This window comes from Drosophila biarmipes, chromosome X, assembly GCF_025231255.1.
Source record: "Drosophila biarmipes strain raj3 chromosome X, RU_DBia_V1.1, whole genome shotgun sequence".
Lineage (NCBI taxonomy): Eukaryota > Metazoa > Arthropoda > Insecta > Diptera > Drosophilidae > Drosophila > Drosophila biarmipes.
In genome coordinates this window covers 5,192,679-5,220,496 of record NC_066611.1, presented here as the reverse complement: position 1 = coordinate 5,220,496, position 27,818 = coordinate 5,192,679, and the positions used below count along the sequence as shown (strand labels likewise).

General features: G+C 42.3%; 4 protein-coding genes across 5 annotated transcripts; 2 read left to right on the top strand and 2 right to left on the bottom strand.

Annotated features, from left to right (window-relative positions):
• Positions 1 to 228: 228 nt before the first annotated feature.
• LOC108033087 (uncharacterized) lies at positions 229 to 3,805 on the bottom strand. The gene is made up of 4 exons (XM_017107282.3): positions 3,506 to 3,805; positions 2,196 to 2,542; positions 1,439 to 1,938; positions 229 to 1,377 (listed from the first exon to the last, which is right to left on the bottom strand). The coding sequence occupies exons 1-4, from the start codon at positions 3,710 to 3,712 to the stop codon at positions 1,283 to 1,285; spliced, it is 1,149 nt and encodes a 382-aa protein (XP_016962771.1). The 5' UTR covers positions 3,713 to 3,805; the 3' UTR covers positions 229 to 1,282.
• On the top strand, positions 3,434 to 5,456 carry LOC108033089 (pyridoxine/pyridoxamine 5'-phosphate oxidase). The gene is made up of 3 exons (XM_017107284.3): positions 3,434 to 3,577; positions 4,206 to 4,724; positions 5,149 to 5,456. The coding sequence occupies exons 2-3, from the start codon at positions 4,210 to 4,212 to the stop codon at positions 5,273 to 5,275; spliced, it is 642 nt and encodes a 213-aa protein (XP_016962773.1). The 5' UTR covers positions 3,434 to 3,577; positions 4,206 to 4,209; the 3' UTR covers positions 5,276 to 5,456.
• On the bottom strand, positions 5,315 to 27,741 carry LOC108033086 (uncharacterized). The gene is made up of 8 exons (XM_017107280.2): positions 27,126 to 27,741; positions 15,218 to 15,376; positions 12,345 to 12,882; positions 11,819 to 12,029; positions 10,518 to 11,362; positions 9,535 to 9,736; positions 8,363 to 9,470; positions 5,315 to 5,803 (listed from the first exon to the last, which is right to left on the bottom strand). Exons 1-8 carry the CDS (start codon positions 27,156 to 27,158, stop codon positions 5,624 to 5,626), a joined length of 3,276 nt encoding a protein of 1,091 aa, XP_016962769.1. The 5' UTR covers positions 27,159 to 27,741; the 3' UTR covers positions 5,315 to 5,623.
• On the top strand, positions 6,468 to 8,321 carry LOC108033088 (uncharacterized). 2 transcript variants are annotated; one of them, XM_050885620.1, is made up of 2 exons: positions 6,468 to 6,908; positions 7,328 to 8,321. In XM_050885620.1, exons 1-2 carry the CDS (start codon positions 6,809 to 6,811, stop codon positions 7,882 to 7,884), a joined length of 657 nt encoding a protein of 218 aa, XP_050741577.1. In that variant the 5' UTR covers positions 6,468 to 6,808; the 3' UTR covers positions 7,885 to 8,321. The 2 variants fall into 2 exon arrangements, with proteins under 2 accessions (XP_050741577.1, XP_016962772.1); XM_017107283.3 differs by having other exon boundaries at positions 6,541 to 6,908; positions 7,343 to 8,321.
• Positions 27,742 to 27,818: the final 77 nt, after the last annotated feature.

Sequence of the window (27,818 nt, the reverse complement as noted above, 5' to 3'; positions counted from 1 at the left end):
CAGAAAGTTTTGTAAGAAATACGATTGCAAGGATATCGAACAAATGTTTCCAAGGAAGTGCAGCGAACACTGAAACCAAATGAGAAACCGAAATTTAACTAGAGAATTCTTTTCAAATATCAAATAAAGCAAGAACATTAATAACATAATATTTCAGCCACGATGGGAAACCCTAATAAAATTAAGAGTAAATAAAACAAACCAGTAACAACAACACACACACACACATTTCAATTGCGCTCGTTTAGCCCATATATAGTATATTTCAATTAAAAAGAACGAAAAAAACACATTACAATATTTCAATATGTCATTAAGTCACAGCGAATAAACAACAACAATAAGTTGAAGGCGACTTACAAATCTAAAGGAGAGAGAAACTGCGTTCGTGTGTGCGAGGGAGAGAGCGAGTTGGAGCGATGTAGTAGCTATATAAATATAATATAAATATATCCGTATCATCCAAGACGATCTCCGCGGGCGCCAAAAGTCGGGCGGTACTACTTTATTTCACTAGGGTTCCACAGCCGCTCGGTTTATGCGCGTCGCCAAATCGTGATCTGGGCTTAGAATTGGTCTAGAGGTCAATAAATATGTGTTAGCTAGTAAAACGTGTATTCACTGTACCGCAGTTTGTCACGGATAAGTACGTTTGGTAGAGTGCGTTTGGGTAACCATTATGTGTATAAAATATTTCTACGCTATTATAATAAGCCTCACTTTTCGATTTCTACATAGCCCTTGAGATTATCTTGATTTCTTCGTATATAGTAGTTATATGTTATGGTAAAAACCAAAGTTTTCGATGTGTTTCAATTAAAATACATAGACGATTCGTTGAAATATTTAGCTACACTTTAAATCTCGCATTTAGTTTACACATTATCAACCAAAGCTTAGCAACCATTTGAATTTTTTCTTTTTAGTTTTAAATTTCCTCCTACGTTTCTAGTTACTAGTCACATCAGAGTTGTTTCTTTTTTGGTTTTAAATTTCCTCCTACGTTTCTAGTTACTAGTCACATCAGAGATGTTTGTTTGAACATAGCCAACATTTTGATTCCGTTCTTGAGACTTGCTACGACCTTAGAGTTGCCAAAACGCACTGCACTATTATCACGATTTAGCCACGCGCATAAACCCCAACAAGACTGTGTGAGAGAGAGAGCGCTATTTCAGCTTGTGAATTTCTAGCCTAAGCAGAACTTGTGTCTTTTTTGGTTTAAGGAAATGTCTAGGTCTACTTGTGTGAGAGTGTGCGACGTCCTGGCTGCTGGACGAGATTAGGTGTCGGTGGCCTGGTCATCGTTGTCATCCTCCGGCTCATGACCACGTCCCTCGCGGATCCTCTTCAACTTGCGCTTCAGCATCATGACGCCTGCAAGGGGAATCAGTTGTGGTTAATATTAAGTTGGTAATCACCTCCTCGTAAAACTCACATTTGATGGCCTGGAAGGTCTTCGCCGAGGCCGAGCTGGTCTCCGAGGGCAGCGAGTTGGAGGTGGTTCTGATGTGGGCCAGCTTCACCTCCAAATAGGCCTTCTTCAGCGTCTTGTAGTGCCGGAACTCACTGGTGTCCTTCACCAGGATGCACTTGGCCGCCGACCCCTCGCCCGAACAGTCCGAGGGTGCCGTGTGGTAGATCTGATGGTAGAAGTACTGCAGCACCGGCGAGTTCCAGATCGAGAGGCCGTACCACAACCAAACGGCCACGTTCAGGGGCAACTTGAAGTTCTTGGCAAACAGCGTGGGTATAAAGTACTTGAAGGGCAGCAGGTTGACAAACACGTAGGCCCACACCACGATGCGCAGGCCCAGGAAGACCTGGTAGATCAGCCGGTGCGAGTTGGTGCTGGGCAGGACCAGCAGGGCCAGCACCTCGGTGAGTATGCTGTACAGACCCACCGTCAGATTCAGGCCCACAAAGTAGTTCTCGTACCTACAAGATGAGCAGGTTGTTATATTAGTTATGGGTTACTTTTATAAATGTAAAGTGTGGTCAGTTCCTTTGTTTGGATAACGAAATTGGGGTTTCTTGAAATACAAGGGACTGGCTTTCAATGATAAGGACATACATAAAAGTGCTATTCTTGAGCTTAAAGTTTGTGGGATAGGTATTGGTTGTTTTTGATTACTCAACCACCCTTTAGGGGCCTTTTAGGGACCTCTTTCGACAGCAAACACGTTGCGACTTGCCTGTAAACATCGATGGCCACGAGGGACAGCAGGTAGAGTCCCTTGGAGCCCACCTCCAGGAAGTCGGCGTCCTTAAAGTCCAGCCACGCCCCATGCAGGTAGAACGTGATGATGAAGATCGAATAGAACTGGAACTTCTCCGCGTGGTGGGAGCGATAGAAGATGAGGTTGTCCGAGGAGTAGAAGAGCGAGTAGCGCCCTTGGTTCTTCATCAGCTGGGGCAGGATCATGAACTCGTTGAAGAAGTGCAGGAACAAACAGCTGGCCGCATAGAAGGCGATGTTCCAGATCACCCGGGCGAACAGCCTCCGCTGGAAGTGCTTCATGTTCGACGACTTGAGGAAGAACTGCAGGGGAAGAAGGGCATGTGCCCGGTGGGCAATTAGTCGAGCATTGGTCTGGGGTCGTTACAGATAGCGGATTATGGATTATGGTCAGCGGCGATCGGTCGGCGGTCATCGTGTTATGCTATCGCTAAAGTTAGGAGCGGATTGGGGGCAACAGGAATGGGAACTCGCTTTGGGGGCTTTGGAAATTGCAATATTTCACTAGAGACCCCGCAATTACAATTTCAGTGTTTCTTGCCCATATCTATGATATTTATAATTAATAAGGCAATTAGTTAAATTAGAGACTTATTACTTCGGAACACTTTTCTATAAACGTAATATTTGATAACTGTGCCTGGTAAACTAACAAAATATCTTTATGAACCCCATCTCTTATCACAGCTTCAGTTTTTTCCCCCAATTCTATGTCGTTTACAAGCCATCTTTAACACAATCATTTAAATTTCGATTTACAAGTTAAGAAAAGTTTTCTACAAACATAATAGTTCATAACTGGGCTTTGAAAATGAATAATATATCATTGTGAACATTATCTCAATTACAATTTTACATTTTTTTGCCTTTAGACACTTAATTAAAACCCTAAAACTAAGCAATTAAGTATGAAGCTTAATGTAAAATTGAAATATTTAAAGACTAGACTTAAAACTGCCAAAAACTCTTTAAATATTTACCTACTTACACAACTAAGCTCATTTTCACTTCATAATATTGCACTGAAGCTGGCCAAATGTACCTTCATCAGACTTCTTAGGGGGTGGAAATAATGTGTTTTAGGCGCCCCACTCGGGCGGCACCCCCTTGACCGCCGGGGACCCGAGTCCGGCCCCGTGTCCGCTCTGTTTATTTATAAACGGCAAATTGGCCGAGCAACCCCTCAAAAGAAAAGTGCGATTGGAGGTGCCGCATCGAGGGCGGCTGGAAGGAAGGGATTGAAAGGATTCCGCGAGCCGGACCCACCTGGAAGAGCCGCTGGAAGGCGTAGTAGCCGCAGGACAGCGCCACGAATATCCAGAAGACCCCGTTGATCAGGTAATAGAGGTCTATGTCCCGCACCATCGCGTCGAAGCGGTCGTTGGTGATCAGGTATTTCAGCGGCAGGAAGAAGTTGCTGATCTCCGCCCAGTAGTCGGGCGGGCCGGCCTTCATGTCCAGGATGGAGGTCATGCTGCTGCTGCTGCTCCTCGGCGGGATTTCCCTTTCTGCCGCCCCAGAATCGCGTTTTCCTTTTTGGTTTTGCCTTTCGTTTTTCTCGTTTTTAGGGGTGGCAAAGCATCGATGACAGCGGTGCTTTCGGAACATCGATAACGGGGCATTCCGAAAGTGGTCACGCCAAAATGCCGGGTGGTTGTCTCGGCTGACGTAGCAGAGGCATGCACCTGTTTTCGGACTATCCAAATTCAAATATAACAATTTTTTAACTGAAATTGCCATCACAATTAATGCGAGATTTTCTGACTTTCTATAATGTACACTTAGCTAGGTTTTAAGTAGTTCATTTAATTTTTGTCGCCTTTACTTATTTTGTGACCTTCGTCATTCAAATTACTTAAAACCAACATGCACTGCCCTTGGTTAGTTAAAAACGAATTAAATTATTAACTAAAAAATAATGAATTAGTTAAACAATAACCCACTTATAAAACCTTTCCATTCCCAGCAACATGTCATCCGCCTTGGCCAAAATCGAGCACTTTCCCTCCGATCCCGTGGAGTTCTTCAAGCAGATCCTCCAGGCAGCCGCCAAGGAACATCCTGAGGGATTCCTGCAGGAAATGAACCTGGCCACCGTGGACGAGGAGTTCGGAGTGCTCAATCGCACGGTTCTTTACCGCGGCCTCACCCAGGACAACTCCGTGTTCTACATAACCCACCGGTATACCCGCAACTTCAAGAACCTTCAGGCCAATCCCAAGGCCTGCATCACCTTCTATCTGCCGGATGTCAGGGATGAGGCCGGAAATCAGAGCTCCTGGCAGGTGCGCCTGATTGGAGCCACAGCCGTGGAGCTCCCCGAGAGCGAAATGGCTGCCCTGTGGGCCAAGGAGAACTTGGCGGCCCAGATCAGGGGTCACATCTGTCCCTGTGGAGAGCCCATCAACTACGATGAGCTGAAGGCCAAGCACGATCAGTTCCTCCAGGATCACAAGGGCAAGCCCATCGAGAGGCCCGCCAGCTAGTTAGTATAGCTCTATATGTATCATCTAATAATCATATATTATATCATATAATCTATGTCATTTCACATTATATATATTTTATCATATATATATGATATCGTATACCATATAATGTGTCATATCAAATATCATATCATATATCATACCATATTATATCATCTCATAAGTCATATAATATCACATCTTATAACATATAATATCATATCATAGATCATAACATATAATATCATATCAAATATTACACCATAGATCCTAAAATATAATATCATACCAAATATTATATGTATCATTGATCACAAAATATCATATCATATCAAATATCACATTATAGATCATAGCATATAATATCATAGCATGGATCATATCATATGCTACACCATAAATGTACTACTTTCCATTTGACACCTTTTTTATACCTTTCAGTACCGCTTGGAAGTTCGAGCCGCAGCGATGGGACTTCCTGAAGGTCGGTGTCGACCAGATCGCCGATCGGGTGCAGTATCGCCGCCAGCCCAGTGGACCTTGGGAGTCCATGCACGTCTCCACCTGAAAAGGGGAACCCCGCCCCGTGCCACAGTACAGCCCAGCCTTAGGCGATTTCATTTTATTCAACAATATCTTTCTACAAACAGCTAAACGTACATACTAACAACTAAACTTGCTTTCTTTTGGACATGTTTAACATACAATTACAACATAGTTAATAAATATTACACAAACAGCAAAAAAAAGGACGTTAAAGAGTAGTTAGCGTAGAGTTGGGTTCGAGTAACATTAGGGGCAGGTTAGTTACATATGCTTAAATGGTTGGTAATACCCAGTGAGTTCGGTTCCGTTTTCTACACAAATGCTTGGCGGGGGCGTGCCGCCGCCCCCGGGGACTACTGTGCCGACCCGGCTAAGTCGCGCTGATCGTCTCGCGGATCCAGGCGGCGTTCGAGGCGATCTTGTCGTACATCCTGGGCCGCTCCACGCCCGAGGGTCCGCAGGCGATGCGCCAGGAGGAGACCCCGATCAGGGCCCACTGGTTCGTGCCGGGGATCAGGCACTGGACGGGGGCTCCCGAGTACTCCTCTTGCTGGATGGTATAAATTATTGGAAGGTCACATTAGAAATATGAAATAAAAAAAGGTTTCATTATTTAAAAATAACAGAGTTAATATACCCTACACACCTTAGCTGAAAATCCTTCAAAAATAAAATGAAATAAAAAATTACTTCAGTTTTTATTGTCTATGAGAAATCATGCATTCCACCTAATTGGGTCCATCCTACAATATGTACATCTTTTATTTTTCAAGTGTTATTCCCATGTTTTCAAAAATATTATTTTAAAATTATTGAAAGAATAGAACTTTAATGACATCGCTAAGATAATTAATAATTACAGCGTTTGTTATTAATATTTTTATTTGTAATTAAACATTTTTGAATCGAAATTTAATTTAAATAATGAAAATAAATTATTGATTTCAAACATTCTACGCTCTAAACATTTTTTTTGTTATAAAAACATTCACATTTATTGGGGTCCACTCTATTCCGACATTTCACCACTGAACTTAACTCGTGTCACCCCAATTGGCGATCGTGACGTCACACGCACGCGACATGCAGCGACGCGTTCTTCGTAGAGCAACAACAACAGCAGGCGGGCGAAACAATAACAAAATTGAATGAGTAATTTTCCTCTCTCTTTTTCACTCTCTCTCAAATTTGAGCACGAGCGAACTCACACATCAACAGCACAACCCCCGTTACCTGTGAGCGTTTACCTAGGATAGCAAAAGCAACAACGGTGAGTGCAGCTGCAGGCAGATGAATAGGAAGAGGGAGGGGTGAAAGGAGACAGCGACAGCGGGAAAAGGAGGAAGAGGCAACGGTCGAAGGGACACTAGCAAACACACATAAAACAGAGCGCCAACAGTTGTTTGCATTCATTCAATCGGCAACTTTCCAAGCGATCGCATCGCAGCAAGAAGTGATAGCAAAAGAAGAACAAAGGATTTCCAGTGGCGAGATCAATCTGCAAACTATCAGAGCAAAGCAAACTAACGTTTAAGGAACACAGAGAACGCCAAGGATGACGGACGCCAGCAGCCGCTTGAAGATCCTTTTCCAGGGCGAGACGAACCTCATCACTTGCGGATCTTCCAACACCTACGAAGAGGTCATCTCCCAAGGTGAGTCACAGAACTGGAATGCCAGAATTGGAATATTGTGGCGTCGTCTTCCAAACTAACTCCATTGAGTGTTGCATATTTTCGTCATTCCAATGAGTACACAGAAAAAAACGTCAATACTAGAGTTATTCAATAAGACATTTACAATTTCACTTTGTTAATACTAACTAAACAACCTAATAATACAAAGATCCTTCATGGAATTAATTGTTTTTCTGTGTTATTATTCTGCTGCTTGAGAAATTTATTTACTTCAATATAAAGTGATTATATGAAATTTTTGAATAAAATATTTAAAATATTCCCAACTAGCTATAACTATTTCTTAAAGACCGTTTAAAAAACGATATAAATTTAAAATTAGATATATTTTAATAATTCTAATCCGAACAGTATCAAAAAAGCGCCATATTAATCAGCCCCATTTTTTCCAGCCATGTCCCATTTCGACATTCCGGAGGCCCAAAGGTGTGCCCTGATCCTGACCAACGGCAAGGACTACGTGTTCGAGGAGCACTTGCTGGAGTACTTCCTGCTCCTGTTTCCCTGTCCCGAGATAACCTTCCACCTGAGGTTCGACTGGTCGAAGATGCGCAGGAGTCTCAGCAAGACCGCGTGCCTCAAGAGAAAGCGCCCAGTGGAACAGGATCAGGCCGATGGCCAGAAAGCTGAGGAGCAGGAGAAGGAAGAGCCGGTGCCGGACTACAAGCCGGTGCCCGTGTACCGGATGAACTGCTTCCTGGGGTCGCTGCCCAGCGGAGGAGGCGCAACTGTGCATCGCCAGAACTGCTTCCTCAGGGAACAGTCGCAGCAGCTGGAGGAGATTTCCCTACCACAACTGCGCGAGGAGGATGCTCAGCAGCAGGAACCGCAGAAGAAGCGACTTCGCTTGGACCTCTGTTCCAAGTCGCGACGCACTGCGTCCGCATCAGCGATTTCGAACGCCCTACCTGCCAAGCGCTCTATTCGCATTTAAGTCGCTGATCACCACTTGTACATAGCTATAGTACGTATACGATGTTCCATACAAACTTAGTCATAAGCTAAAAGGTTGAACCACTGTCCCTAAGACTAACTCTACTCCTATCTCACCAAAAAAACGTCCAAACCAAATGTTATATTATGTAAAATAAATCTTTTTTGTTGATATTTTAAGCTACACGAAAGCTACATATTTTAGTTCCTAAGCTGCCAGCTTCTAACCGATTGTAATTTACTTTTTATGTTCAAATTTAAAACACATTTTTATAAAATTCCCCACAAATATTTCGCAATTTTGAAGTTTTATACGCATTATTTTCCGAAACTAAATCATGATAAACCGAACTTAAATAGTTGCTTATTAACTTGTAAGACTTTTAGTCCCTATGAAGTGATTCAATTCAATAAAGTTAAGTTATTTCTCAGAACTAACCTATTTTGTTTAGATATATAGTAAAGCATGTTGTACTCACCGTGCAGTCGTACTTCTGGTAGGTGGCCTCCATGCACATGGAGTTCACGGTGGCGATGGACACATTCTCGCAGGGCGCCATGTCGCCCATCTTCAGCTGGACGCGCTGCAGGTGATCCCGCTGCCGGGACCAGCCGAGTGTGTTGCAATTCGTCCAGATCTGCTCCTGGGCAGCCGGCACAGCAGCCAAGACGGGCGCCTTGGTGGCAACCTTCGTGCGGGCGGCGGCGGAGGAGGCTGAGGACGCGGATGTGACCGTGGATCCCGACGAGGAGGAGGAACCGCCGCCATAGTAATTCACCTGCGGCGCATGATCCGGCAGGGGATAGGTGTCCAGTTCCTGGTGCAGAGCCTCGGCCTTGGGCATATAGGAGGCGGCTGCCTGAGCGCCAAAGCGATCCTGCTCGTCCTGATCCTCCTCCTCCTGGTTCTCCGTGGAACTATCCAGCTGCTCCTGTGAGGGAATCAGGAAGAACTGCTGGTTCTCCTGGGCCAATCGACTGCGCTGCTGGCTCACCAGCTGACCCTCCAATCTCTCGGCCACCGGCACATGGGATCTCCTCTGGGCCGGTGGCTGCTGGAGCAGTCGCCTCTGCAGGGCATCCGGCAGGCAAATGGGTCGCACATGATCCGAGTAACTGACCGGTGTTTCCAGGCGCACCAGTGCCGCCGTGGAGCCCTCCACCGGACTCTTGATCATGCCAATGATGCGACGCCGCTGCGTCCAGGGCGCCTTGGCGGACAGACGAACTGCGCCCACAATGGCCATCCAGGTGGCACGCGGCTGGCCCTGGAAACAGCCCTCGGTGGTGAGGACCCAGTCCTGCGAGATCAGGGTGCCGTCGCACACGTGGATGTCCTCGCGGAAGAGGGCCACCAGCCAGGGCCAATCCCCGGGCGCCGACATCTTGGGCAGCGAGAGGTGCTGCTTGGCATTGAAAAGCGCCGACTGGACGCCGCAGCGCAGCTCGCCGCATCCCACGTACAGCACCTGGCGCCGGGGGCAGTGCGTGCGGATGAAGCTGATCTCGGGCGCATGGGGATCCAGGACGCGGACGTAGTCGCTCAGCTGCTCCGTGTCGTTCTGCACATCGAAGATCTCCACGGATCTGCGAAGGTAGAGTATTAAAATCGGATTTCTAGGGTTACAATCCTTAATAGAGATATCCTTACTCGTATCCCAGGGACTTGCACAGCGACTCGGAGACCGTTTGGCGCACCACCAGCTTGGCGTCGCCCTCCAGTCCCTCGGCGCACAGCTTGCCCACCACCCCCTTCTCGGAGAAGACGGCGTAGCCGGCGGCATGGAAGCGGGAGAGGTACGGAACCAGGGGCTCCGGCTGCAGCAGATCGGCCGCCAGCGGGGCTATGGACACTGAAAGAGGACAAAACGATATATCAATGGAAAATATTGATTATAAAAATATATTTGTAGGATTTTGAAGATATTTCCGCAAGATATTTTTATAATTCTGCTAGATGGTATTCTGAGTATCGATATCATATTATAAACCATATAAGACCTGTTCCGGTTTTAATTTTCGACTGATTTCTTGAAAATCTATTTACCTAACTTTATTATTATTATTCAGTCGACCTTAACATATAGTTCTTTGTTAAAGAAAACTAGCTTATTTGCAGAGCCGTTTAGGTTTTTAAAATTTAAAGTCGAATAGAGCTGTTAAATTTTTATCTAAAATTAAAAACAGAATAAGTCTGTACGATGTAAATTATAAATATTTTAGGACTTCTAAGTTTAAAAGTCTAAAGACCTATATGGTTATCATTTAAACTCGAATATTATGTGGAATAGTTTTCTTGAAGTATATTTTTCAGCATGATTTCATATTTGATTGTTTAAAAAATGTTTTTTTTTATATTTATTTAAAACCTTATTTAAATTTTTTTTTTGGATTCGTACCCAATCAGATACTTTTTGAAATGGGATTTTTAAAAATATCACATAACATTCAACTTCTTTTGATTATAAATCTTAGGGAAATGTATGAAAAAAGTCCTAAGAACTTCTAGGATTCCCACCTTCTCTAGACACTTCTATATATTTTTGTATATACGTATTTGTATAATTATAATTATTATAATCATAATTACATATTATTTTTTAGAACTTTCGAGGACACCACCCCACTACTCACGGCAATCCTTCTCGTCGGCGCCATCCGGACAGTCGGCCTTTCCATCGCAGCGCGCCTTGCGCGGCACACAGGCCCGGCCCCGCCCGCAGTAGAGGGCGTTGGGGGAGCAGAAGGCGCAGCTGCGCTCGTCGGACAAGTCCGGACAGTCGGCATAGCCATCGCAGAGCCGGGGGCTCTGGACATTGGACTGCATGTCGCTGACGCAGTGCGGCTTCTGGTGGCACGACTGGGTGCCCGTGGACTCCGGAAAGCGTTCGCAGTCGAAGAACTGGCGGAAGCGCTGCGGCAGCCGACCGCCGCATCCGGCCATGAAGGACTCACAGTACTCGCGGCAAATCTGGCCGGGAGTGGGTTGCAGATCGGAGCCGTGGGTGTCGCAGGGCGGCTGCAGCAGGCGGCACACGAAGTCGTAGGCCTCCCGGTGGCACTCGCCATCGACCAGCTCCCGGAACACGATCACATCCTCCGCCAGCTGCTCGTAGCTGGCGTGTCCCAGGAGATTCGGGTAGGTGGTTATGTTGTAGCCCACCTGGCGGCAGTAGGACAGCTCCAGCGGCGAGCAGCGACGCGGCGGAGCCGGAGTGGTGGTCACCACCGGCTCGGTGGTCTCATCGTGACCGCCCAGCGGCGAGCTGGACATCACCGGCTCCTCGATCAGCCCGGTCGTCTCCTTGATGCTCAGACTGGCCACGTCCACCGTCATGTTGGCGAAGTGGCGGCGCTGCTGCGGCGGCTGGGTCATCTCCTCGTGGAACAGGGCCAGCAGGTCGCCGCTGCTCACCAGGCCCGCGTACGGGTCGAAGATCATGTTGAAGTGCACGACTATGTTGTTGTTGTCCTCGCTCCTGCAGGTTAAAATGTACAAAATAGTATTAGGGTAAAGAGGAATTTAATGTAGAATGAACCCCAACAAAAGGTATGCACTCATAGATAAATAATATATAAATAAGTTAACTGAATATATTTATTTTAAATATGTTTTTAAGGATTAGAATATTTTTTCATTGAATGTTTGTAATTTAAAAAATCACCTTTAACTTTAAATCAATTAAAATTCAAAAAAGAATCAAGTAGACAATTATGTTGTATTTTTTAAAGATTTTGTTTTGATTTTAATAATACTTCGAATATGTTTTTCTAAAACCTTTGCGAAATAAATAATTATAATAATTTGATAATTGGAAATAAAACATTTAGCTATTTTCTTGGACCACTTTCCAATTTCGAAAATATTTTCTTTGTTTTTTAATGATAAAATTAATAATTGTATACTCTTTAGAAAATCTTCCTTTGTAACTCACCCATCCAGCGCCAAAATCTCGCTGCCCTCGTAGGCCTCCCGCAGGTCGGATCGTCGCAGGGTGAGGTTGATGCGCTCCCGGTAGTCGCGGGCCTTGTGCTGGAACCTCATCGAGTTCTGGTTGGCCAGCTCCATGCTCCACTTGTCGTTGAGCACCATGAATCGGCCGCGGAAAACGCGATCCGGCAGCGGTTCCGGCCGGAAATAGGTATCTTACGAAATATATATTTAATTATATGTATTAATTTAAAAATATTTCACAAATCAATCAATCAAATCAATAAAATCACTTTTAATTGTTATTAAGGTGTCTAAAAGTAGGCAACAATATATTTTAATCTCGGATTAAAGAGCATTGACTTAGTAAGCAACTATTGTTTATTCACAGCATACTTTTAGGCACTTAAAAAATATATTTCAAAGTGGTTTTGAAATTCTATTGATTTGGGTGGCATTTTCATAGGTTAAGATTATAAGAGCTTAAGGATTTTATTTAGTTTTGAGGTACTTTTTATGTATATACTCACATCCCACATAGACGAAGATTCCGGCGACGAGGAGGGCGATGAGGAAGCCGGCGATGACGGCGCAGCCACACTTTTGGCCATCGCCCAGTTTGCGGCGGGTGAAGCGGATGTCCGAGTCGGTGGACAGCACGGACTCGGACTTTCTCCGCAGGCCGTGGTTGTGCTGGTGCTGGTGCATGTGAAGGTGGTGTTCCCGCTCCCGTTCCCTGTCCCTGTCCCGGTCCCTGTCCCGCTCCCTCTCCCTGTCCCGGTCCCGCTCCCTTTCTCGGTCTCGATCCCGCTCCCTCTCCCGCTGCTGCGTGGCCTCCAGCGGTGGTCCATTGGAGCCGGCTCCTCCTCCTCCGCCGCCGCCTAATCCTCCCAATCCTCCTGCTGCCGCGGAAGCTGCCGTTCCATTGCCATGACTGTGGTGCGGCTTGTGGTGCCTTGTGCATCGGGTGTTGTGGAAAACCTTCGGCGGCTGGGCGGTGGTGCCCACACCCACTCCGACTCCCCCTGCACCGCCGCCACTCGGATTGGGATTGCTCTGGACAATGCCCTGTAAACAACCGAAAAGCGAGTAAGAAAGAGAGAAAAACACAGCCGTCAGTACTAAGCACTTTTCGGCGGACTCAATAATTAAGCAAGGTCGCTGACCAGCTAAGCGCCTTAAATGCTGTTGATTTTCAGCCAAATCATGCCGTTAAATCAAATCACGGAACGAACCGGCTGGGAAAACTCCTAGCCACAAGTCTGAGGGAAAAACTCAAAATCTCGCACTTGAAAATGATTTCTTCTTCAGGTTTTTAATGCCGCTGCAGCATGCAAATGCAGCATGCAATTTGGAGATTTTGTGCGAGGAAGCAGCTGCATTAATTAAGGAAATTCATTTTTGGCGTATTTATGTTTTTAGCAATTAATTCAAATCGCGCGCCAGCGTTGCCAACTTAATGAAGCGCGGCGGGGCGGCGTTGCCAACTCAACTGAACTGGAATTTGAATTTAAATTTCAAAAATGTTCATTTCAATATTAACGGAAAAGATGCCCTTAAATATTAACTAAAAAATTTATATTATTTTTAATTAACTAGTAAAAAAAGGTATTTGTAATTTAAATAGTAAAATAATAGTACATTTTTATAAACCTTTAGCTTTAAATTGATAATCAGGCCTACGTAGCAACTAATCTAAATTTCAATTTGAACTTAAAAATATTTTTTTAATATATTGTATTAATTTGTACTGTTTTATATAAACTATTTTATATAAATTATTGCCTTATATTTACGTTTTTTTAAGTGATTGAGCTAGTAATAAAATAAATCGTGTCATAAAAGTTGTAAAAAGAGTGGATTATTGCTGAAAAACTGCAACCTCTTTTAGAATTCTCTTTCAGTTTAAGCCAGGCTTAAAAATCACCTCAAATACGTATCTATATATTTAAAAATTATAAATTATAAATATATAAATAAGTATTAAACCCTTGTATATTGACTAAAATATAGCGCTTTTTAACGTTATCTTTTAATTATTCCGCCTTTCAACTAAGATAAATAAATTTGCAGCCACAAAAACAAGCAGTGGATCACTGCTGGCCAATCCCAACCTTTTTTACAGTTGGCTTTTCGTTTTGGCCGGGCTTAAATAGCACGTAACGTAGCGGCGAAAGACGGGGGAATTGGCTTTTATGTTTTATGTTGCAGTTGCGAAAGCGGCTAAAACAGAAAACAGAACGCAGACACGGGCACAATTTAGAAAAACAATTAAAGCGCAACTAAGGTAAGAGGAAAAAGCCACTGATGTGGCCGTAGCTGTGCTGTTGCCACCACTTTTCTTGGGGCCAAGACGAAAACGGGTCAGCACTCGGCCCAGTTTCAGTTTTCCTCGACGGCTGCGTGCCTCCGTGAGATGCGATTTCATGCGATGTGCGATGTGTGATGTGTGATGTGATGCTGCCACAGCAGCGGCAATAATAACAAAGCAGCAGCAGCGAGCAATTAAACCCGATGGCTTCCTCGTTTCATAATCTGGCAGCGGTCAACACTTTTCGCCGGCCAATTCCACATCAACACTTTTACGCACTCTGCCGCCCGGTTTCCCCACCGACTCTCGCTAATTAGTATGGGATTTCTGCAGCAAGCAACACGGGTTTCTTAACAATTAAAGATGGCACAAAACTACAGCTTCCTGGTCTTCCTTGTTTGGTTTTAAGAGATTTTAACAGGCTACAACTTAGTATTTTGTTAATAAAAAACCTATTTTTTGTAAATGTTTACAAGTTAAAAATATAACTGTTTTATAGCAATTGAAAATGATTCAATAGTCTAAAAAAAATTAACTTTTATTTCTGTTTTAGAATTTTATAAAAAAATCAGTAATGAATTTTAAATGTTTAGGAAAGAAAACATAAGAATTAAAATATTTAAATAGTCCACCAAATAAAAAAAATATTGTTCTGGCGTAATTTAATTTTTTCAGGTTTTAATAGACTAACACTTAGAATTTTATTTAATAAAAGTCACGTATTTTAACCGCTTAAAAAAACAGAATTGTTGTTTTTTCTAATATAAAAAACATAGGACACTCAATGATATTATCTTTTTTTTTAACATCAGTGATTTTTCTAACTTTGCCCCCATTATCTTGACCCTAGCTGTGTGTCTCTCTTGGCCCGTCGGAGGGTTAAAGTTGGAGCGGCTGCGTCCGCCGATGTGTGAGTGCAGAAGTCAGTCGGCCGCATAACGGTTAACGCACTGAACGCACGTGCGCAGAGATTTTCGCAGTTACCTCACTTCGCCTCGCATCTTTCACATTTTCCGCGCTTCCCGCCCACCACTTTCGCTCGCGGTGGCTTTTCCTGATTTCCCTAATTACCGCATATCTAGTTGCGCTTACCTTCCAATTCTTCCCGTTCGCCTGCACGCTCTTCTCCTTGTTGTTGCGGTTGCTGCAGTTGCTGTTGTTGTTCTTCTTATCGGCGGCGGCCATGTTGGCGGCGCTTGCACTGGTGTTGGTGACCGCCAACGGGGCGGATGACTCGCGCGACTTTTTCATCTGCAAAAGTATAAAAAAGATAAATAATTGATTATTATTACTATTGAATAAACTATAAAGTGATGCAATAATATTACGTTTTTACAAGACAGAAATTTATATTAATAGATCACTTTTTTATCATCTGCAAAAATGTTGAAATAAATAAAAGTAAATATATTTTATTTATTTATTTTACTTAGGCAAAACTTAAAATTTTTGATTTAAAATCTATTAATAGATACTTTTATTTTTATCTGCAAAAACAAGTGTGCAACTAAGAGATATAAATAATAAAGTATAAAAAAAACTAAGGCATCTGGTGACATTATTATAGTTTGAATATGGAAACTATTTTGTTTTCTTTTAAATCTTTTAGTTTTTATTTGCAAAAACAGTTGAACCATTAAGATATATAAATTAAAAAACAAGCTAAACTATGTATATACTGTTAACATTACATTTTTATTAGACAAAACTATGTAGTTTTATATCAAATCTATCACTAGATCATTTTATTTAATATTCGCAAAAATAGGTGGATAATCAGAGAAATAAATACGGTGTTAAAATAATAATAAAAATATTACATTTTTAGTTAAAATAATAATAAAAAAAAATACATTAATAGTAATAATTTTATGAAATCTATCAATTGGTCATACTGATCTAATGATCCATTTAAAGTTTATAAAAAATATAGGAAGCCCCTTTAAGATCCAATTTTGTTAATAAAATAATTACCTCATAACACTATGTTTTCTAAAATAGTAAATTCAAAATCAAGTCAGTGGAAATAAACAAATCGTTAAACCACAAAAACAAAATTGCCCTTTACGGAAATCTACTGATTTTAACAAATAAATTCTAACCATTTTGTTAGTTTCTAGAACCTGTTTTTTTTTGGTATAAGCTTTAGAAACTAAAAGAAGAAAAAAATACAAGATTAACAGACAAATTGCATAGAAATTTATAAACACAAAACAATGTTTGCTTATTTAGGAGCAGTAAATTTGTCTAGCTTTTTGTATCACTTTGAGCAGCTATCTATTGCCTCTATAAAACTTTAGTTAATTTTTAGTTAGTTAGGAGTGCAATAAGCCAAAACAGAGTAATCACACAGCTGACAGTAGTCAACCGAATATTAACCTCTAACAAATATTTCTACAGAAATACAATCATAAACTACTTAGCCTGCTGGTGGGGAAAACCTATTAACTAACAAAACACCATCTAATACGTATTTATTTTCCATTGGGACACTCCAAAAATGAATTAATTCCGCCACACAGCCACAAAAAGCACTTTCCCATCTTACAACATGTCAGGCGGTGTAATTAAAAATATGTCACAATCGTAATGGCCCATCTCGGCCGTGTAATTCGAGCGGGGAAGAGCTCCCCCGCGCGGTGGGTGTTCACTGTACCGCGCAGCGATCAGCCGGCCCGCGAGTGCCCAACAACTAATAGCATCCATGGTGCGGACCTGGCAGTGGAGACGACATGCGCCGGACGCCCGAAGCCAAGCGACTAACCAACCGGACAGGTGCTAATTGTGCGACTGCGAATTTAGCACGGTCTGTGGCGCCGCACCCCGCCCCTCCCCAAAAGTCTCCGTTCAGCGCCCTCTGGGCCTCGAAAAGTGGGCAGGCTGAAGCTCGCTCCAGTTTCTGCCCAGGCGAAAGACCAACCATCATAGTGCAGGGGCCCAGTGTCAAGAAAAGAAAGTTTCCCTGTTGGTTTTCGCTGCTTATTGTTTATTTATTTCGCTCCGTTTAGCGTATTTACATATTTTTGATCATACGCCCGGCAGTGCCACAAGCCTGCTCCCATTACCGGCCGCCTATTCCGGTCACTGTTCTGAGGTAACCGGGAGTTGCGGGGGGTTCCGAGCTGGCTTTTTGGTATGTGGGCTTCTGAAGACCTACTGATTATACGTGTTATGGAATCGCAGAGCTTACGTCAACGGGGACGGGGAAAGCAGGGGATGTGACACTGTGAAAAGTGAGTTTTAAAGGGGGGAAAACTGTTCTGGGTGAAAGGGGAAACCCACTATTGTCTTGACCCGTAGCCCGCCTCTATTGTCAGGGGCTGACCCTTTGTTTCCTCAGATGCAAAGCAATCAATAACGAGCGCTCGGCAAGGGCGCCCGTCGAACTCGGTCATCAGTGCGGTCGCTTTCCTTTTCGAAGTGAAAAAAGCCGAAGCCGAAATTCCAAAAATCTCGCTGCAACTTTCTTCGCTGCGAAGACCATAAGGTCAACCAGTGCCAAGTTGGGGACTCTTGGGAGGCGCGGGCTTTCGATATGTGGCGAAGTTCAAAAGACTAAAGCCACGAACTCGTTTTGCCATTTCCATTTTCATTTCCACATCGACAAGTGTCATTCGAGGAAAAGCGAAGAAGCGCTTCGCATTTTTGAATCGTTCGGTTTTGGTTTTGGCCTGGCCTGCACAAAGCGAAAGCGAATTTTTCGTGCCAATTGCAGTCGAAAATACACTGTTTTTGCTGTTTTGCTTGCTTTTTTTGCACATTTTCAAAGCCAAGGCGATGCAGCTGGAAATGAAAGTGTTTTTGTTGCTGCTTCTGCCTCGGCAAACACGTTTCGGCAAACATGTTTGGGCGAACTCCAGTCGACATCGACTCGGGGCTCCCAGGTATCCACCTCCCCCCCTGCGAGTTTTCCTAATTAGTCGCCCGTGTGAAAGAAAAGCGAAAACGAAACGCGGCTCCCAAACATCTGGCACCGGGGCATTATGATTATTCGCATTATTATGAGCCCGTGTTGCGAGTAAGAGTTTCCACAGAACAATTAAAAGGCTGCACGGCCAAATAGCCATGTGCAACGTCTCGGATTCGCCTGTATGCAGAAACAATGGTGTATGTGGGTGCCATGGGACCAGCCGATCCTACAAATTGGGCTAATAAAACGCGGCTACAATGGCGCCCATATACCAAAAAGTGGACCCAAATTGCTTCTTTGTCCCTGGTTCCCACTGTGTCTTGGTTTTACGGTAGGAAATCTTGGAAATAATCGACTGGGGAAGTTCACCTCCAGTATTATTTTTGCCCAACCTGAGTTCTATTACAAACTAATAGTAATAAAATAGTAGTATAAGTCCAGTTTCAGAGTTAGCAAATGATATAAGTGCAACATAATCACAGCCACTCCGGGTCATGTTACTACAAAACTATAACTATAACTGGCCTGCATTTATGCAACAATCAGGAAACCCAAGCCCAGATAGATCAGTAGTGGGTAATACGCCCGCGGGTCGGACTTCACATCGCCAGACCATCGGGCAGCCGAGTTACCAGAGTTAGGAGCCCATGCCAATATACTCATGCGTAAGCGGGCATGAGACACCCTCTGGTCAAGTTTCGGACCGATCACTGGGCCACAAGCCCGGTTCGCTGGGTTAGGAGCGCTGAAACTCGCGCTCAAGTATCACATTTCACCGAGTGTCGAGTGCATTGTTTGCATTTAGAAGTGGAGACACGTGCGGCCCGCAAAGTGGGAGCGGGGCGGAATGGAGGGGAAATGGGCCGGAATCGCCGGGGGAACGGGCGGGAACGGAGCGGAAGCGGAGGAGGGAATGGCAGGGAACGGCACACAAACGGCAGCTGTGACAGCTTTTCACTAATTTCCCTTCAAGCAGCCGCCGCAGACTCTGTTTTTCCTCGGGTTTTCTCGGTTTTCTCAGTCGCAGCTGCCACTCAATCGTGACGAATTAATAACGGAACGTTTGCCGAACGAACGGGGGAAAGCTGCAGCTTAACAATAAACCCTCCTCCTCCCAAGTGGCCAGCAACAAAATAACAACCAAAAAGAGAAAAAACAAATCCGACGACAAGGCGACTTCAGCCGTAAGATAAAAGCGAACAGCTTTGACCCCTTCAAGGAGCATTTGCCACTGCAACTGTCGCGCTCCCACTCTCTCCGGCGTGCACTGAGGAAAATAATCGGTGAGGAAAGTTCTGCTATGTATGTATAAAAATGTATGTATATGTATATGTATAAAAAATGCCTAGCTATATAGGTGCGTACTTTGCAAGTGTCTAGAAATAAATTGTATATGTTTTTTATAAAATCAAAGCAAATATCATTCAAAATTATATTCTTTAGAGTTTAAATCGATACAAATACTAAAGAAAGCATGTACCAAATCGAAATATGTCTATCTTGAAAACATTGTAAACTTTCTTAAGATAGTAAGTAACTAAAAAATGTTTTTTATATAGTATAACCAATAAAAAGGAACCTACAAAATGAAATGAATTAAATTCCAACACATTTTCTTGAAATTTCATCACATGGGTACGTCTCCTTAATGCATAACTACGTGCGTGGTGGCTTATCTTGCGGATCGGATCGGATCGGATGGGATCGTACGGGGAAAGAGTACGCGTAGAGCGTGGATAGCGCTGCCTGGTAGATGGCTTCGGTTTTAGCTGGGCTTAGCCGGCGATCGGTGACGGCGACGTGACTGAGACCGATTCTCCGATTTTCTGGCCACTTGGAAACTGGGTTGCCGCTGCCTTCTTTTCTGGGTGTGTGCCTCTTCGCAGTTAAAGTGGGTGAAGTCGAGGTGACTCACTCGCCAGCCCGTCGGCCTACGATCACAACTAGCAAGCCACACCAATTATTGCAAATCAAAATGCAATCCAGCGCGGGGATACACAGGGAAAAGCGGTTGAACAACTTTTGGACTTACTTACTGGCTTTTCGTGAATGCCAAAGGCATTTGTGCGTAATTAACATTCGTTTTATTGAGGAAAGACTTGTCTTAAGATGTTGTATCCAACAAATTTTAAGCCATCCATGCACTTGAACTTTATAGCTTCGAAATCTACATTGTTATCTTGAGGTCCGTAATACAGGGGTAATCAGTAATACAATTAATGATAGTAATATTTGATAGGGTAGCTTCAATTATTTTCTATCCTTTCATATAATTTACTATAATATTTTTGGCAGTGTACCATGACAGCTTTAAGTTGGAGCCACGGCTTTGTTGTGAATTCCAAATGAAGTAGAAAGTTCTCAGCTTAAGCAACAAAAAATCGATCATTGGAATGCCGCCGGGCGCTTTCTTGGCCATTTGTTCATTTATTTTCCTTTTGCCCACCGCACCTAACACATCCCCCTCCCACTCTTCGCATTTACACTCTTCTGGGCTGAAGAATTGTCTATTCAGAATGCGATTCTTCGGGCCAAAATGGGAATGGGACTGCTCTGCCATGGCTGCGATTATGTGGGAACCAAGGTAGATTTCAAAGACTAGCTTAGAAATTAGCATAAATAACTAATAAATAAATACGAGAGACAGAAGAAAGACAAAAACCGGGTTGATGAACCAAGCTCTACCCCTAAATAAAAGTCACATGCCCGCGTTTGCATACTACACACAATACATCAAAAGTGAGTGCCTTCCACAATCAATAAAAATGTTGTCCACAGTTTACGCTTCATTTATTTTGTCAAGGCAACGTCGAAAAGTTTTTTTGCGTAATTTTAAAATTTAAAACTTTGACATTCTGCAATTTGCCAAAAAATCAAGAGTTAATTTCCGCTGAGATTAGCATATTTAATTGAAATTTTGCAACTATTTTGGACGGCCAACTGCAGCAGGAAAATGCCACAAAAGGTAAACAGCTTAAAAGAAAACAAAGCGAAAAAAATCGAAAAAACAAGCCTTGGAAAAAATGAAAAAGTAAAAAACATTTTGCCCACGCTGCTGACGTCACTGGTTCAAGGCTGCAAGCAGTGCGTTTTTTTACTATTGCAAATTAATTGGTTGTACTTTTCAGTTCTATAAAAATCATAAAACACTTTTAAAAGTGAATTGCAAACAAATTGCAAAAGAAATTCACATACATCGCCGCCAATAAGAGTCCGTTGCGAAAGAGGGAAGAAATGCGGAGAAGAGCGGTTGAAGATTTGTGCTACTTTCTTCCAAGAGCGCAGACTCTTCTTTTGTGGCTTTTGTCATTGTTTGTTTGTTCGTCTCCCCCCCCCTTTCTTTTGAACTCCCCTCTTTCTCCACACCCTTCGCTTCTAATTTATTTCAATGACATGTGACCGAAAATGCAAGCAGTGGGAGAAAGTTCTTTCCTCTCTCTTGCACTTACCACAGAAGCGCTAAGTGTGCACAGAAAAAAATTATAACCTAATATATACCTTTTCAAAAAAGATTATTATTTAGTTCTGTGTATTTAGAAACAACCTCTATTTTATTGGGCACGAAACACATTTATTGGGCATACTTTTTTTAGTTTAGCTTTAACAATCTTTATTTTTCACTTTAAAATATTAACCTACAAATAGCGTTTTATTATATCTGTAAAATTATTTTTTCAGTGCATTTTTCCTGCTTGGTTGCTCTACTGCTTTTATGATTTGCTACTTTGCTCTGTCAAAAGGTCGATTCAAAAATATTTGATTGCGACCAAGACAGCAGAAAAATCAAGCTCAGCTTAACCCACTGCGAGCCGTGATTTAATCGAATAAAAAAACCAAGTTATACAGTTTGATGTATAGTTAAAATTATTTTTTAAATATATATATTTGTTTTAGTAGTCTAGTAAATAAAGAGAAGTTAGCAAGCTAAAAAATATACGCAAATCTAAGGTCTCAACTACAATCATTATATAATTGATATGCATTTTTCTACACTTATTTAAAGTTATTTAAAAATCAATTTATTAAATAATATCATATGAGGCTCTTAGCACTTTTAATTTGTAGAGGGGTTAACGCTTTTTCTTACCACTCCAAAGTGGTTGCTGTGCTGTGGCATTTGCCAAATGGCAACAACATTTTATTTCATATTGTTGCTGCTGGCTTTTTGTTGCTGTGGGATTTTCTTTGGTAAGGTGAACCTGTTGCACATGACTGCAAAATGTGACAGCCAGTGAAAAACGCAGCCGAAGACAGATAAAAATGGCTAATAGGCAATGTTTAGTTAGCGATAAAATGCTGTGTTTCTTGACACTTCTAAGAAGTGTATATCTTTAAAATTAACTTCTTAATTTTCTTATTTGACCTCATTTTGTTGTTTATCTTTGTGTTCATTTTATAATGTAATTATTATTATTTATTACTATACTACGATATGAATGACCATGAAATCCTAGAGGTTGACAAACTTAAAGTCCATTAAAGATTTTATAACATTTTGAACCGAACTTTTTCAGCGACTTGGGGATTTCTAATTCATTAAAAAAACCTTCCAAGATACACAGCCAATTAGCCAGATTCTAGCCTATAGGTTCCTTGTTTTCATTTGGCTCTTATGGCCGCCGCGATTTGTGGGATCTCTGGTGATTGTGCAAAAAATAGAAATGAGTGAGGGAAAAATCGCTGGCGAAAACCGAAAACAGCTAAGACAATAATGGACCCACCAGCCAGATAAGCGTAGAAAAACATAGAAAAAATAGCCGCACAGCAAGCCCAGCAGACAACCGAAAGTTGTTGCGTTTGTTTCTAAGCCAAACGAGTTTGTTGTTGTCGCTGCAATCACTTTTGGCGCATGAGCTCAAATCCAAGCCCAATCCCAAGCACAAGCCCAGACTCTAGACTCTAGACCCGGACTAGACCCGTGGACTTATTGGAATGCCAGGCCACACACACATGGCGGCGCACAGTCGGGGCCAGCATGGTAGTGGCTTCGGGAAAAAAAGGATTTTTGTCAAAAACTACCCTCTTTCCTTGCGGGTTTTCAATTGTAGTTTGGCCAAGAGGAGGCGTTCAGCAAAAGGACGGACTGTTTTGAGCAGCTTTGTTCAGGTAAATTTATTTTTATTACCAACTTTCGCATTTTTTAAGGAGCATATTGCAGAAAATCTAAAAAACTAACAATTTTCAGACTTGAATGCCAATTTTATAGGCCACAAGCTCAAAAAGGTATTGTTAAACACTGATTTTTGATGCCGCAGAAAGGGTATTCCAATTTATATTTGTCCACATCTATTAAATTATACATACTACAAAATATAAATATATAATAAAATATTATAAAAAAAGTACTTAGATAGTTCCAATAAAAGGGTGTTATTATGCAGATATATAGATAGGAATTTTGCTTATTTATTGAACCTAACCCATTTTTTCGGTCACCGCCGTTTTTATGCATACGAATACGTACTCCTCGAGATCGGAGCTCAAATTACAGCGGGCGGACTTGAGAAAGAAAACGAAACGAACCCACAACAATCACAGCATAAACTCTAAATTGCTCAATAGTCGTTGCTTGCCTTTGGCGGCCAACACCAGCAATCACAACAAAAACGACAATTGGGGGCCCTATTTAAAACACACACGCCCTGCAACAACCAACAACCAACTACAAACAACCAACAATAAACAACTAACAAGCGGGGAAACTTTGGTCAAGCCGAAGGCCTTGGTGCGAAATACATACGGTGAATAATACCCTTAGCAAATGTTTCTCAAAGGCCTTTTTTCGTACTCCACGGCCTTGGTTCTCTAGCGAGCCCATTAGAACCCAACATCCAGTGGGGACAATTTGCACAAATTTTCCCCAAGTGCATCTACAAGTATTTACAAAATATTATAGGATACTTGCCTTGTGTTAGAATTTCGCAAAATTGTTTTTTTCACTTTCACTTTAACATTTTGGAATCAAAGGAACTTCTTTTTCGAAACTCGATGAACTAAAAAACGTTCAGAAATTTTTTTTTGGATTTTACAATTTTTGCTTTTTCGTATTTCCCATGAAGAGCATAAGGTATTCGTTTTTTCGTTTTTTGGCAGCCACTATCACTACTGTTATTGTGCCAAGCGGCACATTTTGTTTTTGGAAAATTCTCATCAGCCAAGAAAACAAAGGAAGGGAAACGGCGACCAAGTATTCAACGACTCATTTCACAAACAAATTTATACACGCCACTAAAAACAGTTGTTGACGGCTGGGAGAAATACCCGTGCAAAACACAAGACACAAGTCACCAGGGGAAATCCCAGTGAAGAAAAGCAGCAGAAACCGAAATTTTAGCATGAAAACAGCTGCAAATTAAAGGCGCAGAGGAGAGAGGCCAGAAGATTTGCAGAGGCGAAGAAGACGACAACGCACCCTGCACAGAGAGAAATTCTTATAATTTTCGGACTCAAAATAAAAAAAAACTTTAAACTGCTTTAACTTGTATAGTTTTATGACAATTGCTTTGCATTTTTTGGGAATGTAATGATAGTTCCATTTAAAAACTTTCAAGATCAATTTAATATTTTTTTAACTTAAAAAAGACTAAATTAACTTCAACATTTGCTAACCAAACTCCCAGATTGAATAATATTTCTTTGTGTGTGGCAAACTTTTGATTTCTTTCGGCAAGGCGGGCCAGATTTTTACAGCCAGGCGCCCGAGGCGAGCAACAACTTTAGTAACAACAACCGCGAGCGGCAAAAGTAAGTTACTAAGTCAAAATTGGCTTGTAACGGGACGCACTTTCACTTAAACGCAGCCGAAGTCGCTGCTCTCTTCGCTTGGCTGTGTGTGTCTGTGTGCGGGGATGCTGCCGCCCCTGCACCGAAAAGGGGGCGGGGCCGCGCAATTTCCATAAATTTTACAGTAGCCCAGGCACGCACAGTGGGCCAAACTGCCGGCACAGTGGTATGCCTCCTTAAATTCGTGGAATAGTGATGGGTTCAATATAGCATAAAAAATGTTTTATATCTTGTTAATAACTTAGCTTGGGCTAAGATAAAATGCTTTTCTGTGACATTAATATATTACAAATATATATGATCATCAATAAGATCAACAATATCAATATTAAATATATAAAAACTTTGATCATAAATAAATACTTAATTAAATTATCATATCAAAAATATTAAATAATTTTAATTATATAAACACATTGATCATCAATAAGATCAACAAAAATCTTGAGAGTAAAATGATCATATCAAAAATATTAAATAATATTAACTATGTAATATTTTTACAATCATCAATAAAGTCAATAAAAATCGTTACAGTGAAATTATTATATGAAAAATATTAAATAATATGATTTATATACAAACATGGATCACCAATATAAATCAATAAAATCTTTATAAAATCTTTCTTATTATATTGATAATATTTAATAATATACTAATAAAAATAGTAAACCTTAAATCTTCAAATATTAATATTATCATTTCCAGCTTTTAGAGTTAAAACCGAAGCTCGTCTGCGTATGTAACTTTAAATGTCACATGTTATTTATTTTTAAACAACTTTTTATTACTTTATTTTTCACAATACACTAATTGGTTGCTATTAATTTAAATATTAATTAATCCCAACCCAATTTGCATACAACTTGAAGGGAATTCGACTATGAGTGACCCTCCTTCCCTTGATAGTAAGCGATTGCCCCCCCTAATTACAGCACTGACTGTATTAATTGCCGGGTGCTCGCAAGAGGGCGTTCACATCCAGGGACCACTGTGCCCGCTTCGAGCCGCATGTGGAGCAGCGGTGGCATTATGGCCGCGATGCCGATGCTGATTGGAAATCGGTAGCAGGTTACCCATATCACCGACTAGTGCGGCATTATGCAACTCGGTCCGGCACGACAAAAGCCAAACAGTTACTGTTTTTAACGACGCTTTTACTTTTGTTTCATTAATTACGGCTGCTCAGCGGTTTCCAATTATGACAGCGATTGGAAAGCCGTTTGGGCCGAGTGACCAAAGGCAAGCCAAAGAAAACTGTGTGAGCCAAAATCAGCCAGAGATTGTTGCCCTTTTAAGAATCCCCACAATCGCATTTGATGTTTCGGTGGGACTTTGAGGCCATTCCGAGGGCCTGGCGAGGTATGCTCGGCAAGTGGCCCCCAGGAGTCCACAGATATTTCACCATTGTCTGGGAAATGTCGAAACAATGCACTTGATTTTCGGCCCCTGGCTCTGGGAGAGGCCTTGCCTGCTTTGCCAGCCTCACTATTCGGGATTTCGGCCACCAAATACGTATCTCAACTGTGTTGGACGTATCTAATGGATACTTAATCTATGAATTTGTAGGGTTCATAGGATATTTATTGTTTTGGGATCGATTTATTTTTGCAAGGAAATATATAAAAATAAATTCCTATTTTATTAATTTCAGATTTATTTCTCTTAAGCACATGTATTACTAAAAGAATGTTTTGAATTCTCAATTTTCAGAGGAAATAAAGTCCCAGCAATATCAATAAATGTACTAAATTAGCACAAACAAATTTTAAGAATTCATAAGCCACTCAGCAATGTAAAAAGTTAAAATAAATGCTGCTATTAAACAAGTTTATAAAATAATTTCCTTTCTAAATTGCTTTAATCACTGGTCAATGGGACAGCCCTATTATTTTTTTTTAAAGAAATGTGTCTTTTTCTTTTCAAAATAATAGGTTTATTATCCCAAAGAACTTTTATTCTCTCTTTTATTCAAAAAATTAACAAAACTACCAATGTACTTAACACATTTTGCAAATATTTTTAAGCACAAGTGCGAGAGAATAAAAACCAGATCAAACTATTTTCAGGACCATTAACTCAGCTCAGATTTTTAATTGAGAGATAAGTACATTAGAGATACAATTCGCGCTAAACAAGCCTGCAGAACTGCTGCTCTGGGCTTGAAAAAGAAAAGTTCCAAGTTCGGCTAATAATCCAATTAAGCGCGGGGAAATGTGTACTTTCAGACCTCTGATTGAGCTTAACTGTTGGCCGCGTTTCCTGCTGGCCACCGGCTCGTAATTGGCTTGGACTAGAACTCACCTGGCTGTTGCTGCAGTAGTAGATGTCCGACATCCTGGTCTCGCAACTGGGCTGGGCTCTGGAGGGGATCGGATGGGATCGGTGCCCTCCGCCTGGCGGACTCGCTCCTTTCGCAGCTCCTCCGGGCGCTTTCTGTGTTGGAAATCAGCAGAAGCACTGCGGCAGCATGACCACCGCCAGGTGATCCGGGGAGCCAGGTGAGCTGGCCGGCAGGTGGGCCAGGCGGCAAGGTGCCCTAGGTGCTGGCGGCAGTGGCAACCTGTTTTGCGCCGCGGAAAAGTGTCACATGCAATCGATATGGCCCGCCAGTTGACGTCGCCTATTGTCACGTTTTTGTTACTATTTTCGGGCAGCTTAGGTTTTCCGCATATTTATCCGCGTATTCGGGCAAACACAATACAAAAAACAAAACAAAATGCAGACCGAAAAATAAAGCGCAAACAATGCCGCACTTCACGCTCCGTCTTGCAGAACACAGCACTCGCTTTGCCGCTTTTGCCGCTTTTCCCGCTTTCCATGCGCATGCGCGCACCTTTCTTTCGAAAACCAAGAGATGTGTACTTGTGGAGGGGCTGGTGCGATACTGTGGGTCTCTGCCGATCCACGACCGTCTCGAGCGGAGCTAAAACGCCAACTAACTTGGCCGAAACGGGGCGCCTTCTTCGGCGGCCGCAACGAAAGTTGTCGCAACCA

Excerpts from the sequence above, each read along its gene's own strand:
- LOC108033087 (XM_017107282.3), bottom strand. The coding sequence starts at position 3,712 with ATGACCTCCATCCTGGACATGAAGGCCGGCCCGCCCGACTACTGGGCG. Across the intron at positions 2,543-3,505 it reads CCTTCCAGCGGCTCTTCCAG|TTCTTCCTCAAGTCGTCGAA; the intron begins GTGGGTCCGGCT and ends CTTCCCCTGCAG. Across the intron at positions 1,378-1,438 it reads GACCTTCCAGGCCATCAAAT|GCGTCATGATGCTGAAGCGC; the intron begins GTGAGTTTTACG and ends TTCCCCTTGCAG.
- LOC108033089 (XM_017107284.3), top strand. The coding sequence starts at position 4,210 with ATGTCATCCGCCTTGGCCAAAATCGAGCACTTTCCCTCCGATCCCGTG. Across the intron at positions 4,725-5,148 it reads ATCGAGAGGCCCGCCAGCTA|TACCGCTTGGAAGTTCGAGC; the intron begins GTTAGTATAGCT and ends TATACCTTTCAG.
- LOC108033088 (XM_050885620.1), top strand. The coding sequence starts at position 6,809 with ATGACGGACGCCAGCAGCCGCTTGAAGATCCTTTTCCAGGGCGAGACG. Across the intron at positions 6,909-7,327 it reads CGAAGAGGTCATCTCCCAAG|CCCCATTTTTTCCAGCCATG; the intron begins GTGAGTCACAGA and ends CATATTAATCAG.
- LOC108033086 (XM_017107280.2), bottom strand. The coding sequence starts at position 27,158 with ATGTCGGACATCTACTACTGCAGCAACAGCCAG. Across the intron at positions 15,377-27,125 it reads ACTACTGCAGCAACAGCCAG|ATGAAAAAGTCGCGCGAGTC; the intron begins GTGAGTTCTAGT and ends ATACTTTTGCAG. Across the intron at positions 9,471-9,534 it reads TGCAAGTCCCTGGGATACGA|ATCCGTGGAGATCTTCGATG; the intron begins GTAAGGATATCT and ends CTACCTTCGCAG.